The 17,102-nt window shown below is 44.5% G+C and overlaps 1 protein-coding gene across 1 annotated transcript in view; it reads right to left on the bottom strand.

Annotated features, from left to right (window-relative positions):
* The window catches only part of ITIH5 (inter-alpha-trypsin inhibitor heavy chain 5), a 47,459-nt gene that overhangs the window by 8,124 nt on the left and 22,233 nt on the right, over positions 1-17,102 (bottom strand). The window contains exons 8-10 of the mRNA XM_027460861.3: positions 6,193-6,364; positions 3,304-3,613; positions 228-781 (exon numbers count right to left, since the gene is read on the bottom strand). Of these exons, the coding sequence (XP_027316662.2) occupies positions 228-781; positions 3,304-3,613; positions 6,193-6,364 (1,036 nt within the window). The remainder of the gene's footprint in view (positions 1-227; positions 782-3,303; positions 3,614-6,192; positions 6,365-17,102) is intronic.

Below are 17,102 nucleotides of genomic sequence, written 5' to 3' on the forward strand. Positions count from 1 at the left end.
TTTTTGTAGTTTCTAAAGTACATGCTTCCAGGGGGGAAGTTAGGTGCCTAAAAGGTCTTGCTCAAGGTCACCCAGCCCACAATTAACAAAATCAACACGAAAATCCCAGTTTTCTGTTTACCACCCTACCATTCATTGGCTCGATCATCCCTGTTACCAAGGCAGCTGTGAGAAATTACCTATTTGAAAATATTTCTTACCAGCACATGTTTATTTTTTCCTCATACCTGGTGGTGCCTTGTGTCCCTGCAAGCTCTGCAGCTTTTCACCAATGCCATCAGTAGAAGGTCTGATAAGCTCCTCTGGAGGTGGTTCTGAATGGAGCCCAGCCTCTCTCATCTTCAGAAAGGTGAAGGGAGTTACAAAATTGTAAGTCAGGGCCATTGACTTTGCTTTCTCCATCAAATATTCTTTCTCCTGATTGTCATCACTCTTCAGCCGGGAGTTAAGCAATTCCTTGATGGTGAGGTAACTCCATGCCCTCTCAATGTAATTTTGATCACCTTTGCCATCTTCCAGGCCAGGGACAGCTGTGATGTCATTCTTGCTTGGCAGGTCAATAGCCACATCTGTTTTAAGGAGGATGTACTTCTTGGAGTTGCTAGCAGTCACCTCCACATGGAGGCTATCTGAGGTACGGTTGATGAGTTTGCCAGCTATTATAATTTCAGAGCCATTGAAGTAGTTAGGGAAGAAGTTCTGAGTGACTTGCTCCACATCGTCTTCAGGGTAATCAACACGGATGTCAGAGAGGAGAGGTGTTCCTATCTCGTCATAGAATCTAAAATAAAGACACATTACACACTGCTAGTACTATTCATACAAGTATATGCACATGCATTTGTAGCTATTCACAGCGAAGGACATCAGACTATCTAACACGTCTCCCAGGATATTCAGGAGCAGTTAGAGCTACCAGGCCCCAAATTTAATTCATGTGTCCAGTGTAACTGGGCTCCAAGAGACATTGGAGTCTGTACCCTTGGAGGTTTTCAAAACTTGAGCGGAAAAGGCCTTGAGAAACCTCACCTAAATTTGAAGGTAGCTTCTCTCTGAGCAGGAGGCTGTATTACATGACCTCTACAGGCACCTTTCAGCCGAAGTTATTCTCTGCCCCATTCTAGTTTTCAGTGCTTCTTAGGCATCTAAACAGAGTCTCTTAAGTATGTTCAGAAGCATCCCAGCATGGTCTGGCAGTTACCTAGCTTCCACTAGAATTCAGGAGCAAGGAGATATTTCTGGACACTCACATTTGCTTAAGAGGGCTTGTCCATTAAAAATAAATTCTTGGCCTCTCAGGCTTAAAGAAAGCACTGTGGTTATTCCAAAGTGTACATAGAAAACATGCCATTACCCATTGTTTTCTAGTGGTATTATTGGTGGTATTCCATAGCCAGAAACAGTAAGTCAAGATACTAGGTCCCAAAAAGCTGGAGAGTATCTGAACGAAAACTTCTATATTGCTGGAAAAAGCCCTAGCTGCTACAGTTTGGGATGGTCAGTGTGGGACAGGCAAGAATAGTTTTCTGTTGGGCAAAGGAAAATAAAAATCAAGAGTATTTCAAAGGAATGTAGAAATCCTAACCACTAAATGCAGGAGGCCTGGAGGAAGAGAAATTAGTTCTACCTTATCGTTGATTTTCTGTTGGAGCAAGCCAATGGCTTCTGTGGCATCATAGTTTAATTCTACAATGCTTTGTTAATTTGACCCTACACTAAGAATACACTATTCTGAGAATACATCACATTGGACAGGCCAGAAAGCTTTTACCAGGGGTCAAGGCCTAAGTTTACAGTACTGTGTTTTCCCTGAAGCAATGTGCTTTTGATGGAACTTTCCAGGCTCCTCCACGAATGCTAAATTTCCCATTTAAATGTCATCCTCCTCATCTCTTGGCAAAACATTTGAGTCTAATTTGGTAAATAAACAAGGAAGTGGCCTCAGCTCTTTTTCAGCTCAATCTGCATTTATTTTTCACATCTGCTTATACAGATTGTTGGAAGGCTGGAGTTGCAATTCTTATTTTATTCTCTCTCTCTCATAAAAAAAAAAAAAGCCTGAATTGGTTGGCTTTCTTTGAAAATCTCTCTTGAGCGCTTAGCATCTTCAATGCAGAGACCTCAACACATTTTAAAACATGAGTGAATTCATCCTGAGAACATTCTGTGGAATAGCTCCTGGAGTATACAAGTGGTGGGATGAAGTATGCAACCTGTCTGGTAGCACAGCGCAAGCATCTGTCTAAAAATACAATCCATTGACTACAGAAGTCAGAAATTTCATTGGTATCCACATAGATTTTCCCTCCACCAGTGACTTGAATTGGCCTCCAGCAAGGTACTGTGCTTTTCCTTATAATTTTGGCACCAGATACCAAATGGGTTTGCCATCACTGACCTTGATAAACAGTGAGCTGCTTATCAGATAGAGGTGTTTGAAAAAAATACTCGCTGTGCTGGGTTTCTGTGGCCCAATCAATCAGCACATCCTTCACGTGCCAGGGAATGCCACTTGCTATCCAAAATGTGTGTTCAGAGAAGCGAATGACATGTGTGGAGTGGCAGATGGATCTACAAAATGTGGTTTAAAAGGAAGATGCTAATGCATAACCACCACAGAAAGAACAGTCTAGTGCAAGGCACATGGTTGCATTGCTGCAGATAAATTAGGCACTATCCAAGCAAAATGAGAGTTATCTTCCCAATGACTGTCTCTTTTTGGTTTCTGAAGTTCAAAATGATAAGATTTTGGGGGCAAAAGCCAAACAATTGTACTTGTAAATACTGACACACTTCCTGACATTTTAGACAGAGCAGATATTTTAGAAAGAGCTGTCACACATAATCTCTTGTCCCACTAAATGATGAGGATTACAGAAAAGCTGTTTGGTTCACCAAGCAAAATAAGGGAATGAAACAACTATATGCTGTTTATGTTGTCAATTTAAACTGATCAATGCACCTTTTCCTCCCTCCATCCACACGAGGAGAGTTTGCACTTGCCTTCTACCTCTCCAGGCTTACATGCCCAGAAGAGTATTCTGAGTAAGGGGAACGAATGCTTCATTCTGTGGGGCTCCAGTACCCCTCAGAGGGTCTGCTAGGAAGGAAACAATTTCTGGGTACACTTCCTTCCTGAAAGAAACTTTAAATCTTAGTTTCTAAGTATACCCTGCATCTTTCTACCAGAGCTGAGCCTCAGACAAATTTCCATGTCTTGCCACGTCTCCCGTGGAGGATTTCCTCCCACTAAATGGCCACAAGACCTGATGCAGATGCAAAGACAGAAAAAACAGAACAAACCCTTTCAGGAGGCTGGCTGCATCCTCATCCTCCTGGAAATGCCTTGTCATACCACAGTTCTCCAGTGCCATCCTCTCCAGCAGCCTGTAGTCCACATCATTGCCAATGCCAATGGTGAAGAGGCAGAACTTATCACGGATGGCATCCTTGGTGTTGCTGAGGATTTTGGATGACTGTGTTTCCCCAACAGTGGGCCTCCCGTCAGTGAGGAAGATGATCAGAGAGACGCTTCTGGCATCGATGTCGTTCTGAGCAATGTAATCATTTAGCAGCTTTGCACCAGTCTGGAGAGCACTGTTAATATTAGTTCCTGGGAAAGCACCAAAAGAATTAGCTCATTTCCCCTTCTAAGGGTGGTGCAAATAATTTTCCTAAACTCCTTTTAGTAGAATGACAGCAACTCTGTACATTATGATGTTCTTTTTCTCTGTGTGAGTTTGCAATATCTCTTTTACTCAGTTCAGCTCTTACTCAGCACCAGTTTGGAAAAAAGCTGTTTATATTCTTATGATTTGAAACTTGAATTGCAGTTGATTCTGTGAAATTTCTCTATACTTGAATGTTTCAACGTACAACAATCAAGCAGAGTCACAGTACATACTATGTCCTACCAGTACATACAAAAACTGTTAAAGTTAATTACTGGACTCTCTGAGATGGTATCTGAACTGGGAAAACAAGTTCTGCCCAATTTGTCTGAAGGGCACAAGATTTGAAGAGAGAGAAAAGCCCTTCAAGTGGGAAAACAAGTGGTTGGTATTGCTCTTCAAACCTGAGTGGCTAACAAAGTTTAAAGAGACAAGAAATGGCTTTATTGGATGAGGAGTGTGTTTTCAAAATACAATTCCCTAGCAAGGAATGCAACTGCCTGAAGTGGAGAGAGAGGGAGAAAACAGACAATAAATGAGGGAATACAGGTATGTTAGAAGAATATCCATGGAAAGGATTCAAGTCCACTGCACATTCAGAAAAAAAAAGAAAGCTAGAAGAGGAGTACAGCTGTCACCTGGTGCCAGGTATTTCTTGTGCTAGTCAAAACAAAGAGGGATTGGTTGTGGAAAATTTACAAGATCAGCATGTCTCGATTAAAAACAGCTTTCAGAAAAAAAAAAAAAGCAGGTAAAATAGAGTAAGAGACATACACAACAGATTCCTGCATGTCCAGAAGGGGAGCTCTAGAGAGTTTACTAGCAAAGATGTGCTAGTAGGTCTGACCATGCATCATGAACTTAGAAGTTTAGTTTGCACAACTCCAGTGTCTGTACCAAGACAAAGAACAGGAAAGAGCATAAAACATCGGAAAAGTCCTCAGAATCCAGACTCTGTTTCTGCAAAATGACTGAACCAAAATCCTGCACCTAAACGTCTTAATATTCTCACAGTCCCCATCCAGGTCCAAAATCTCAGAAATAATTGCTTGCCCAGAAAGAAATGAAAAACCATCTCGTGCAGCAGACAGTGTCATTTCAAATCCAGCCACATCACAGAGCCACAGAGCACTGAACAATGCCTTCTGAAACATGCACAGATATCGTGCCACAATATCTCATTCCCATTTCTTTGGCATGCGAGTATGACACAGCAGTGCAAGCACAGCACATGCTCTGCGTGTTTGATGTGTGAGCCAAAGTGCATTCACGTTCACAGGAAGGTACTCGAGCCACAGCGTATTTATGAGGAAAACGCAGAGTTAGCCAAAACTAAACGACTGCTTGCCTGCAGTGGAGAGTCACTGCACCTTCCTGTTGAACCCCAGAGTTAATCATTTTCTTTTGATTTTGTTCTGTCAGGTCCACAAGCAATCTCAGCTGTCCCTGCACAACTCTCTTTTGGCACTTCAGAAGTAAAAAGCTTTTCACTCTGAATTTTGTCCCACTATTGGCAATTGTTTAACTGGGCAGGTCTCTTGACCACTTCCTAAACTCTCTTCCTTGTAATGCAAACAGCGTGGAAAACCATCCTGTTTGCTGTGTTTTTCCATCAGAGCGTTTCCTTTGCTAGGAGTGGTCGCTGCTCAAGGGCAACCATAGGAAGACCCTGTCCGACCTTCAGCCAGCTGTGATCTCTTGCACGGAGAAAGATCTGCATAAGTCATTTTGTAGCCTATCTGAGGAGTGTTCAGCCAGGGTGGGCACAGCTGCCAAGGTATGCTTGATTACAAACCTTGCTGTGTTATTTTTTTACACTAATGCCCATAGACTCTTAGGAGACCACTGAATCAAACTCAAAATCACGCCTGCACTCTGCCACTGCTCTGGGGGCTTCTCTTCTCCCCTCTTCACTCCTGGCAATATGGCACAAGCAAAAAGGGATGAGAAATTCTTGAACGTTATTATGGCTGCTCCTTAATGCTAGTTAGACGGAAGAGACAAGAAGGAAACAGCACTAGGTGAGGAATCAGCTCTTGCAGAAGGCAACCCAACAGCCCACACTGGCTAGTCCAGTTATGGAGTTTACGACCCAGGCATAACTACATTCCTGCTTTTACACAGGTTTTCAGAAACCGCAAAAGTACCGACCTATGTCCTTCACAGGGACGTGTTGTTTTTTTGTTTTTTTTCCCCTGTGTCATAAAGAAATGATGTTTGGAATTTTCCCACTCCCAGGATGTCACTGAATGAATGGGAGAATGGGCCCAATTTGGCTTTAAGAAGTATATCAGATCACATAACCATCTCTGGGGACAAATAGCCATGATGTAAGCTGATACAGGGCCCATATCCTTCCACCACTAGACTCTAAGTAGAGATAGCAAAGGGGTCCCCTTCTCCCATGACTTAAGTGCCAACGTTTTTTACTGCTACACTATACAGAACCACGTTCAGCAATGAATTCTGGTGTAGTTAATTGGATAGAAAAATGAATACCATTCATATCTCTGGATCCTACCTCCAGTAGGTGACATGTTATGAATGTACTTTTTGGCATCTCTTATATTATTTGGAGTAACTGGCACCAGCCGGTCCTGCTGCCAGACCTTTATTCGGTTGGAAAAGCCAATGATATTGAAGTGGTCTTCAGGCCTTAGGTCCTGGAGAATTGTGAAGAGAGCTTCTTTGGTCTGGAAAGAGAAGAGAAAAATAGACCAGTAGGTGCAACAGTCACTGCTTTAGCAGGCAAGAATTAAGATGCTTACTGATTTTACAAATAATACTACACTGCCAGTTTGGATCATGAAGGCAACTGGGATGTTCTTCCTTGTCTTGAGACCTGATCTCTGTGGAGCCAGATGCTATGCAAATATAGAACAAAAGAACAACTCTTGCCCTGAAAGATGTTGAAAAGCTGGGAGAGATGTGCTTGGGCCTAAGTAAGGTTAAGAATCATTTATGACAATTAGGATAAAAACTCCTAGTGACTGGGAGAACCATGCCCTGGACTAAGGAACACTGAATAACATTAACGCCAAAAGCCTCATGGATTTCTTCTAAAGTCCTCTAGATTTGCACTAAAGTAACAGTGGCACATGGTTAAAAGAGTTATTTAGAAGTTGAAATACCTCTATATAAGTCAAGGATGCACATGCCTTGTTCATAATTAGGAAACCAATTGGTACATACATACTGCAATGAATGGTTCCACCAATTAACAGATGTATAAGCTAGTATGTTAAAATGAGTACAAAAAAAAGAAGCCTTGACTAATTACTGATCATTCTACCTGCTAGTTAGTTTGGTCACAGGTATATCGTTTTTTCCAGCAATACAACACCAACCTTATATTGCTCTGCTGTTTGCAAATACAGGCAACCAGACAGAGTATCAAGCCAAATAGTATCAAGCTGAGTTCATAATGAGAGAAATTAAGGTCCCTGTGTGATTGGAAAGACAGACCACCAAGGATAAGTGAACAGGAAGAGTACAGACGTCTCCAGTCCTCCCACTGTGACCAACTTTGCTGTAGCATCCATTCAGCTGTGTTTGCATGGAAATGAACTTCAGCTTATTGGGACCAGCTGAGAGAAGATGCCCAGAAGCAGTCCCCATCTGTGCAAAAACATACCCTGTATTTCGATACAAAACACGTGGGAGGAACATAAAGCAATACCTGTAAGCAGAGGGATCAGCAGCTTCTCAGCTCTGCCCCTTCTTGACCATCTTGGAATAATATGGTGGACACCTTGGCATTTAAGGTTTCTCTCATGCCTATCATGGAAATATATGAAGGCCTTGTCCAGAAGAAATACAAAATACAATGCTGGAAAACAGATGTTTCTAGGCCTGATGTTGCTGTGCAAAGACCGTTTGGAAAGGTTCTCAAAGGACTGATCAAGCTGTGTCATCAATACCCCTCTGGATTCTGCGTGGAAGCTGATGATGCAACTGCAGACAAATCACCCACAACAGTGGGATCTCTCATCGTCCCAGCTGGTGACTTGGCTTCCAATCTGAGGTCCATCTGAAGTTAAGGGGGAATACATGTATTTCCCTTAGCTCCCAGCATTTTGGAGCCAGGTCTGGAATTCCTCCTTGTTTGCTTCTGTCTTATGTATTACCCATTCTCCCTCTAGGGATTGCAGGATTCATCTTCCATTTGGTCAGGTGGAACTCTGCTTCATGCCTTACCGCCATTACCTTACCAATTTTAATGCGTATTTCATAGACAAAAATAATAATGCAGGCACTGGTAGAAGAGGCTTTTCAAAGAGGAGACTCCCCACATCTCATTAACCATACTGTAGCTGTGATTATAATTAACATCACTTGACATTTCCCATTACAAAAACCCTTTTTTCAGTTGCTTGCATTCTGTCAAACTGCACTTTCCTCAGAGGGATTTATTGGGCCCAAGAAAGCTCGTTTTTTCTTTGTTTGTTTGTTTACTTGCTTGCTTGTTTGTTTTTCTGAGAACAAGGCAATGGGAAAAACAATCTTGCTTTGGCTTTCTCATGGGGACACTGCCTCTCACCTCCAGTGTGCACAGAAATTCCTTTTGACATTCTTGCCTGCATTCAGCCAAAAGAAAATGTAAAGAAAAGAAGAAACGATGCAGAGCAACAGTGAAGTCTGTGTGCAGACAGCATCCCAGCTACAACTGCTGAACAGGTCAGGAGAGAACTGAAGCAGTTTTCTAGGAAACTCAGCACTGCTCCACACCCTCCACACCCTCACACAGGTTCCAAACGTGGGGTTGGGACCATGTCTCCCTCTCTTTCCTTCTTTCATACTCTCTTTCCTTTTCGTCTTTTATTTTGTCACAGTTGAGTTGTTTCCATGGAGTTTTTGTCAGTTTTTCCCAGGAAAAAGTTCTGTCATATATTAAAGCGGATGCACAGGCAACTCAGATTCCAGCATCTCCAACGTGTGCTTGTCTCTGTAACTTCACTAAAATAAACTTTGTGTACTATATACGCAAACATATGTGCAAGTGTTTACACATGGTTTTGCTTCAAAGTGAGCAAAATATGAGGGAAGCCAAAAGCTTCGTCCCCAGTAAAAATGAAGGGTGGGATTCGATGTTCCCAACTCAGTCATCAGAAAGCTGGGCACTTCATCTAATCCCTCTCCAGGCAGGGGGAGATACCTCCAGAGACTAATTCATCCCATCTGCTTTGGATAGTTTTTAGGATGGGCTGAGTCACTGTCTGGAAGTGCCTGTCTCCCAGCATCGCCTCCGGGAGGCTGAGTAGCTCAGTCAGAGGAAAGGTGGAACTCACCTCAGGACCTAAACCTGTCCAGTCCTGAACACCACAGTGCTTTCTGGAGCCAAAAGGAGCTGAACTGGCTCTCCATCTCTCTCAGTGTTGCTCCGAATTGCTTGGCTCATCGCGTTTGTTTCCATCTCTCCTCCCAGCCTGTAAGGAACTCCAGGTTTATCCTAAAGACTGCAGCCCTTGCAGGGTGGCAACACATGCCGTACCCATAAATGGGCTGCAAGAGGGACCTGACATCGCTCTGGAGGACTGGATGAGATTCAGGAGCTGGCAGGCAAATGGAGCTTTAAATAAGGAGAATATCTTGGTAAAAGTGCACTGCCTGAAATCCTTAAATACACTGCTGTGACTGAGTGCTCTGGAAGCCCAGCCTCTCCTCCGGTCTCCCCAGCCTCCAGGAGAGGATTTAGAGCATTTCGTGCAGGGAGTGCCTGGCAGCAGCTTCGCTCGGGACACGGCAGCAGGTTTCTTGTTCTGGCCTTGTAAGGCCACAGCTGGAACGTCTCCTGGCTCGGAGGAGCCAAGGAGTGGGATTCCCAAGCTGATTGCTGCAATGGGGTCTTTGCACTTCCACTCTGGCCCCAGTGAGTCATTGCATTGAAATGCGTGCCAAAGACACTCTCCTGTGAGGCAGAAAATTAACCATTTCTTCCCTGCCAAGGGTCAGATCATTCCCCCACTGCTGTGCAGATGACATCGATCTCATTTGGGGGATAAATCTAACCCATTCACAATGAGGAAGCTCAGTTTAAGGTCCAACATTCTTGTGCCAGGTACTTTAAGGTGAAACACTATTTCCAATGTGTTTGCCTGTGCAGATGCACTTTTGTGTAGAGGATGGAGCAAGGATTAAAGGAGAGGGTGATAGGAATCAGCAATAAAGAACAGCTGAAAAAAGTCACTTTTTGCCAGTTGGGAATGGTCTGTAGTTGTCACAGACAAGTTTTAAAGAATTTAAATCAGGATAGCTCAGTGGGGAGAATCCTCTGTTTCCCCCAGATCAGCAAGGATGAAACTGAGCTGAGAGGCAGAGACCAAATTGCCATTCCAGTGCATTTAAGTTGAGAAATCGTGATTCTGAATGAGCTGTCAGTACAGCTGGAACCTCAGGCTTGAAACAGCCAGGGCTACAAAATCTCACTCTCCAAATCTGGAGCAGAAACATCATAGTCCAAAGCTGGGGAAAGCCTGGGTGACAGTGGCTGGCTGGGGAGTGATTCAGAAATGATGAGAAACTGAATATGGACTCTCACCTCCACAGTGATACCTGGACATGCAACACAGCTGCTGCTCTTCTGGTTCATCCTTGCTGAGGACCCTGCATCACAGCCGAGATGGCTCAGGGCTGTACAACCACAGGCAACAGCAGGGAAGAGGAGAAATCCTTCAGCTACATGCCAGTTCAGCTGCCATTTGTCACCTCTGTATCTGCCCCTTGGGGCTATCTCTGACTTAGCTAAAACACTGGTGGAACAAAGCATGGAAAGAGGCATGCTCCCTTGGGCCAACTGAGAGCCTTCAGCCCTTTCTTGGGTCAAAGAGCTGCCTTGGAGACATCTGGGATGATGTCAGACCATCTGGGCACCTTTTAGGAGGAATGTGAGCCCCGGTGACATTTCCCCCACAGTCCCTTGGTTGTTTGAGAAGCAGGGTGAGGGCGAAGCCTGGCTACCCTGACTGCTGTGCAGTTCAAAGGGAGACAATGTATGGTTGTTAGATGCCACGGCGTTGCCAGACACTGGCTGTGCTATGAAGCAAGCAGGGAGCTCAAACACCTCATTATCATGCGTGTTCTAGGCCCACGTATTTAGATTTTCCATTGCCTAGGAGAAGTGCTCCATCCCAGGCCCACATCCTCTGTGCAAGCCTCATGCCAGCCCATAAAAATCAAAAGACTTTCAGTCCATGCTGACTCCAGTGCTGTACAAATAATGGGCCTCTGCAGCACAGCACAAACTCAGCCCCTTTTGGAAACAGCTTCCAGATGCAGAGGGAGCTCTCCCAGCAAGCAGTGGCTCTGAGCTCACTTGGCAATCCTTAGTCATACCCTGCACGCCCAAACACAGCTGGCATCTGCCCTCAGCAAGGGCAGGACAGGGAAACATCAGCACCAGTGACAGCCCCTTTGCAGCTTCAGGCAGCACCAGGAAACCATGCGGGCTTGGGATGAGTGGGTCTAAAAAGCACGGCTAGCAGAGAGGAAGGTGTTAGAGACTGAAAGCTGTACCCATCAGCTGTAAGTATTGCACGAAAACGGGCTTCAGGGAGCTGGAAGGGAGGACGTGGGACCATCTTCAACCATACAGTGAAGGTAGCTGCGACTAGAGGACAAAATTTCAGCTACATGCAGAGTCTTGACAACAGTATCCGGTATTTGGCACAAGAGATCACAAGTGTATAGCACTGTTAGCTCTGAGGCTCATCTGCCCGCTACTTTGGGAACTGGACGCATCAGAGCCTTTAGTTTTTCCTTCCAGATCTCTTGTGAGATTTCATATTTGACAAGAAAGAAGCTATGCCACGAGACGTAAGCTCAAAAGGAATTAGAAACACACAACTCTGGTTGAGTGCAACAGAGCACAGAAGGGCTCAGAAACCAGATATCCTACAGTGGGAAGGAGAAAAGTACAAGTAAATATGTTGTTTGGCAATACACTCTAAGGAAGCACAAGAAGAAAAATACAGAAGAATTGTCCTCCCCCCCATTTCATATCCTCTGTGCTTTGGTTCATATCTTTCCCTTTCCAAATATGAACAGGCAGCTGATGAAGCTCCAGAAGTTGCTTTTCCAAGCCAAAATGGCAATATCTGATCAGTTCTGGACATAATTTATCAAAGGGATTAATACTGTGAGGTGAGGAAAGGCTGGTATTTGAGATACACCTGAAATGGCTCATTCGAGGCCAAAATAGGTATTGCCATAGATTTGGTTTGGGATCCAGGCTGTGATCCCAGTAGCCAAGGAAAAGGCTGTGGGAGCACCACTGCCATTTTACAGGGAGAAGATAACGTGCAGAAAAAGCACAGGTTTGGGCAGTGTCTTTCCTGCTGAGGTTTCATGCCATGTCTTTCCAGGTTTTCTTGCCTCTATGGCCCCATTTCCCTTCTGCCCACATAATGCAGATCATGTGCCAATCATCAGCTACAAGGACTTTGTACCAAAAATGGGTTTGAACCCAGAAGCATACCCTTGGATTTTTTGCCATCCTCCATGCCCCTCTTAGGGGAGGACAATCTGCCCTTTCTTCATCTGCAGGGAATGTCATGCAGTTCAGGGACTGCAGCTCACCCCCTCCCCATCAATGTATCTTTGTGCTTTCTTCCTGGCAGACACTGATCACGTAACCAAGGAAAACTCCTTCACAATTCTGGACAACAAGCATTTTGTTTTATGCTGACACTGGTCTGTGAAGGGGGGGCGTTTGGATGTAGAGCTCTGGACAATAAAGAACTGTCTCCAGTGCATGTACCAGCTTCTCACCCCAAAACATCACACAGCCTTTGCTAACCAATTGAACTTTGACAACTCCCTGTATGGCCTTAGAAAAAGGTGCACTGCAGTTTCTGTCTGCAAAAGAAACTCTCCATCATTTAGAGGAAGTGTTTCTGTTGCCTATTTTGCCACTGATTTCCAGCAAAACATTTTGTACCACATCTGTCCAGTTGTGGGTTATGCAGTTTTCCATCACCCAACAGCATGATGAGGATAAACACATGAAAATCTGCAAAATGATCTGTTTTCTCAGGAACTGGGATTTCATGTGTGCAGAGTAACTCCTAAGTCTTTGTAGTCTTGCAGTAGCATTGATGATACAAATAAATACCTGGACAAAGACTGAAGGAGGCAAGCTGTTATCAGTACCATGCATCACTAGTTCAAGCCCTTACCAGCAATGCTGGTTGCATTTGGAGCAGTAAAAGTTCCCGTAAAATTGGTCAAAAATAAAAGTTTAAAGGCTGCCCCACAGTGCCATACTGACATAACCCCATGGGAAACAACGAGGCTACGCAGGCAGACAGCCAGACTGACACAGCAGCGTATGAAGGCCACATTCTTGCCTTGTGCTTAGCTCATTTTAAGTAGAATCACATCCCATAACACTCCAGTCAGGCACTCAGACCCTCCCCTTGTCAGTATGACAAACAATCTCCATGGAGCTAGCAGCAAAGAGGTCAATGCCAAGAGGAACATGCCCCATGCCCTCAATGCAGAGCTTAATGTCCCTCCCTCTGTCCTCAGAAGATGGAGCTAGTCGCAGTGCACGAAGACTTTTCCGGGAACTTGGGACTTTCACTCCCTGCCCCTGTCACAGAGACCAGCTGCAGACACGGTGCTGGGAAGAAGAGGCTGACCACGGCACAGGCCTTGGATTTCAGCAGCAATTAGCTGCTACCTTATGCAGCGGGACGTGGGCTGAGGCACAGGTCGCTCTTTTTCTCACATTGATTAACCTCCATCCTTCATTGTGCAGCTGCTCTCTCACAGTGGGTGGCTCAGCAGTCAGCAGCTTGCTGGGTCTGAAGCTTTCTAGTCCCTCCTCAGAATATCCTAGCTGTGCACGTAACCCACTAGGAGCAACGTGTTGCTCTTTTACAGATAGGATATGCTACCTCTCTATGGAGAAAAGATCTGAGATATTTCTCCATGGAGAGATTGCATCATTCCTACTCAGAGAGATGTCATTTCTCCATGGAGAGGAGGCACGTGTTATTTCTCCGTGAAAGGGACTACTCTACATCCACAGAGACAAGTACCTGCTATCCCTCTGCAGAGATCATGACTCTGTAGCCACCTCCTTTCACAGTCCTTGCCCTTTTCCCTTGAGCTGTGAAACTTCTTACTTTTAGATGCAACTTCATGAGATACATTTTCATTTCCAGTGAGTGAGGGCTGGTGACAATGGTTAGTTGTTTGGAGTAAAATCCCAGCGCTTTTGCTTCGGGTTAGCACCAGGCAATGCAAACGCACTAAATAGTTGTTAAAAAATAAAAATAAAATATAAAAAAAATAGAAAAAAAGCAAATTTGCCTGTTTTCCCACCTGAGAGTCTGCCACAGGACCCTCACAGTCCTTCAGCACCTGCTCCCCTTCTCATTTTCCCCATTTCCAAATCTCAGCATCTCCAGCTCCAGGATCCCCACTCTGTCCTACATTCTGCACATCTCTGCCTCCATCCTGAGCCATCTCAAATGAACACAGGCAAAATCTTTGCCCAAAACTCTGCAGAGCTGAGAAGAGAGCAGATACTTTGAAGAACATCAGCTCATTACATCAGGGAATGACTATCCAAGCAAAAGTTTTCTCCTTATAACACAGATTGTATCACACACCCTGTGCCTAAGAGACCTCCAATTACATCATGCAGACCCCTGAATCAGAATCTGCCTGTGCACACTGCCTGATGACTGTAGTGCTTCTTACTATAGTAACATAACACAGAAGACATCGTTCCTGTAGGCTTTCCAGCAAGGTCCCAGGCAGTCGTTCAGAGCCTTGACTGCTCTATGCAGTTAGAGACAGACTGACCCAGTTGGGCAATGCCTGTAGTATGTACCCTCTAATAGGGTGAAGGAGTATTTACTTGGAAATAGCAGTGTTGCAAGCAGTGCTAGACTAATAGCTTGGCTCTTGGCAAAGATCGGATGTCTTTTAGACTTGGGGGATCTTGTACAGCCACAAGCCCAGCCTGCACAAGACTCTGCAAGAAGACAAGCACAGACAAAGAAAATAACTAAGTTCAAATTCATAATGACAGCATGAACAGAAGCCAGGTCTGCCTCCCAGGTAATTGCTCCAGCAACCGGAAAACACAGTTCTACCTTGGAAAGGACTGCAGAAAACAGATCTAATGTTTCACAGATTCATGTGTATGCCAAGGCCTTGAGGATACTGGGTCTGCAATCCAAGTCTGAGCCACAGGTATTTGTCTGTATCACTGTCACAGCCTGCTTGTGTCTGGTCATGGACCCCTGACCCCCAGACTGACCTCCCAGCTTTATTTTGCCCCTTTCTTGTTTATCTGGACTTGCATGGTGATCATTGGGCTGTGTTGGTCACTTCAGGACTGAGATGACAATGCTGTATGTTCCTGAGTAGGAGACAACTGCATCGATTTATTTGGTTCTGGAGACAGAGCACAAAGTTCCTCTGCATTAACTCAGATGGTTGCTTTCAAATGGAAATGGAAAAGATGACAAATCTTTCCTCTTCACAGTAGCTTTAAAATCACTTAAGGCTGTAATTAGGATTAGCATTTTTTTCCAAAATTCCCTGGTGGTTTAAGGTAGTTCTCCTGGACAGCAGCCACTATGTGGACTTGTAGTCAACAGGCCCACAGCCAGCTCTGCAGCAATCAACAAAAATAAGTAGAATTTGGAGGGAGAACATCATGTGTCCAGGTGCTTGCCTACTCTCTCACCGCCCTGCAACTACTCAGAGAGAGCCTGTGTGTTGAGGCACAGAATTTAGGGATACATATATATAAGGCCTCCAAAGGGACTCAGACAGTGTGGGTCATGAATCAGGGTTACCAAAAGTGTCCCTTGGATGGATGCAGGCAAGCAAACTAAAGCATTTGCAAACACGCAGCAGGACCCAGCTTCAGTTGAGTTCCTCCTAGCACAATTAACCTCAAAGAAAATTACAGCCTGGCACACTACCATTGACAAGCTGCCAGGCTTGCAGTGTAGCCAGCTGATTAACTGGGTGTGTGGGCATTTGCTGCCTGTGGGAAAGGTAAGGTGAAATGAATCTGTGGTTGAAACAACTACATTTTATGAAGTCTGCAAAACATCTGCAAATCCACCCTGCTGGGGACACGTTCACAGTTTGGAACATGCCTGCTCTCTAATGCTGGAATTGCAGGATGGTAAAGGTCCTTTTTCACCATCCTTCCACCATAACCTGCTTTGTCACGTTGGAGATAATCATGGTAGTCACAAGGTGGTGATCCTGTAACTGGCCCGTCTTTCTCCTAACTGGGGGGACTGCAATGCTCCTACCTCTAAAGCAAAAGGTGCCCATAAAAATCAGCAGGTCAAACTGTTCAAAAGGGCAAATGACTTTGCTCCCTTGTAAATATTGTAGATATAACCTGCTCCCCATGCTCTTCTGGCTCCCATTAAAAGCAACTATTTCATACAGAGCTTACTTCCTCTTTGTAAATGAAGGAATAAAGCTCTTGAGGACAGGAACAGTATTTTCCTTTCCAGTGGGACAGAAATAATGACATGAAGTCTTGAACACATGAGCAATTTTTTTCACTATTATTCTCAAGAGTTTTCTCTTCCTGAACTTAATCTCCCTACCTGATAGATGGTGAGTGTCACAAAGACCCAGATCCTCAGTGGAGGTGGACTGCTGTAACACAGATGAACTCATTAGACATCACCAGGTTTCAGAGGCAGTGAAAACCACAGGAGAAATGTGTATATTAGCTGGTCTTTCCCACAAAGCTCATATATACTTCAGTGATATGAGGGGAATGTCTCAAAGGTCTCAATGATTTGATTTAGCCTGATCAACCAGTCCCACTACATGTGGGTCTACAAATGGGTCTGGATATCTCATTGCTTCAATGACTGAGATATCTTAGAAATCAAAAAATGGCACAAACAGATAAAAATCCATGTAGGAAATGGAAAACCTTCAGAGAGGAGAAGAGGAAATGACTCAGATCAAGGAATTGCAGGATGCATGAAATACTGACTCCATTTGAGTCACATCACCATTAACTCCATGAAAGCAGATGGGTGAAGAGTTCAAAATCTCCTTGAGTTGCTACAGAAAAGGCTGCACAGCTGATGTCTCTCATCCTTGCTTTTACAACCCTAAAAACTGTCCTTCGACATAGTTACCAAAGCTGACCTGAAAGAGCACTCTCTAGAAGTGCTGAGTGTATTTTTAGCTGATCTTGCTTGTGACTCAGTAGACAGAAATGAGGAAAGGCTGTCCCATGGGAACTCCCAGCTCTCTACACACTACCATAGACTACCACAGCTGAGAGAAAAAGAGGCATTTCCCCTGCTCACAGGTATCTTGCCACCAGGGGACATGTCTGTAATTTAATAAACATCTAAATACCAACAACAGTTGGGTAAAAGGGTCACTGAGTAAACATGGAAAAGAATATTAATCAGCCAGTCC

The sequence above is a fragment of the Anas platyrhynchos genome, chromosome 1 (genome assembly GCF_047663525.1).
Source record: "Anas platyrhynchos isolate ZD024472 breed Pekin duck chromosome 1, IASCAAS_PekinDuck_T2T, whole genome shotgun sequence".
Classification (NCBI taxonomy): Eukaryota; Metazoa; Chordata; class Aves; order Anseriformes; family Anatidae; genus Anas; species Anas platyrhynchos.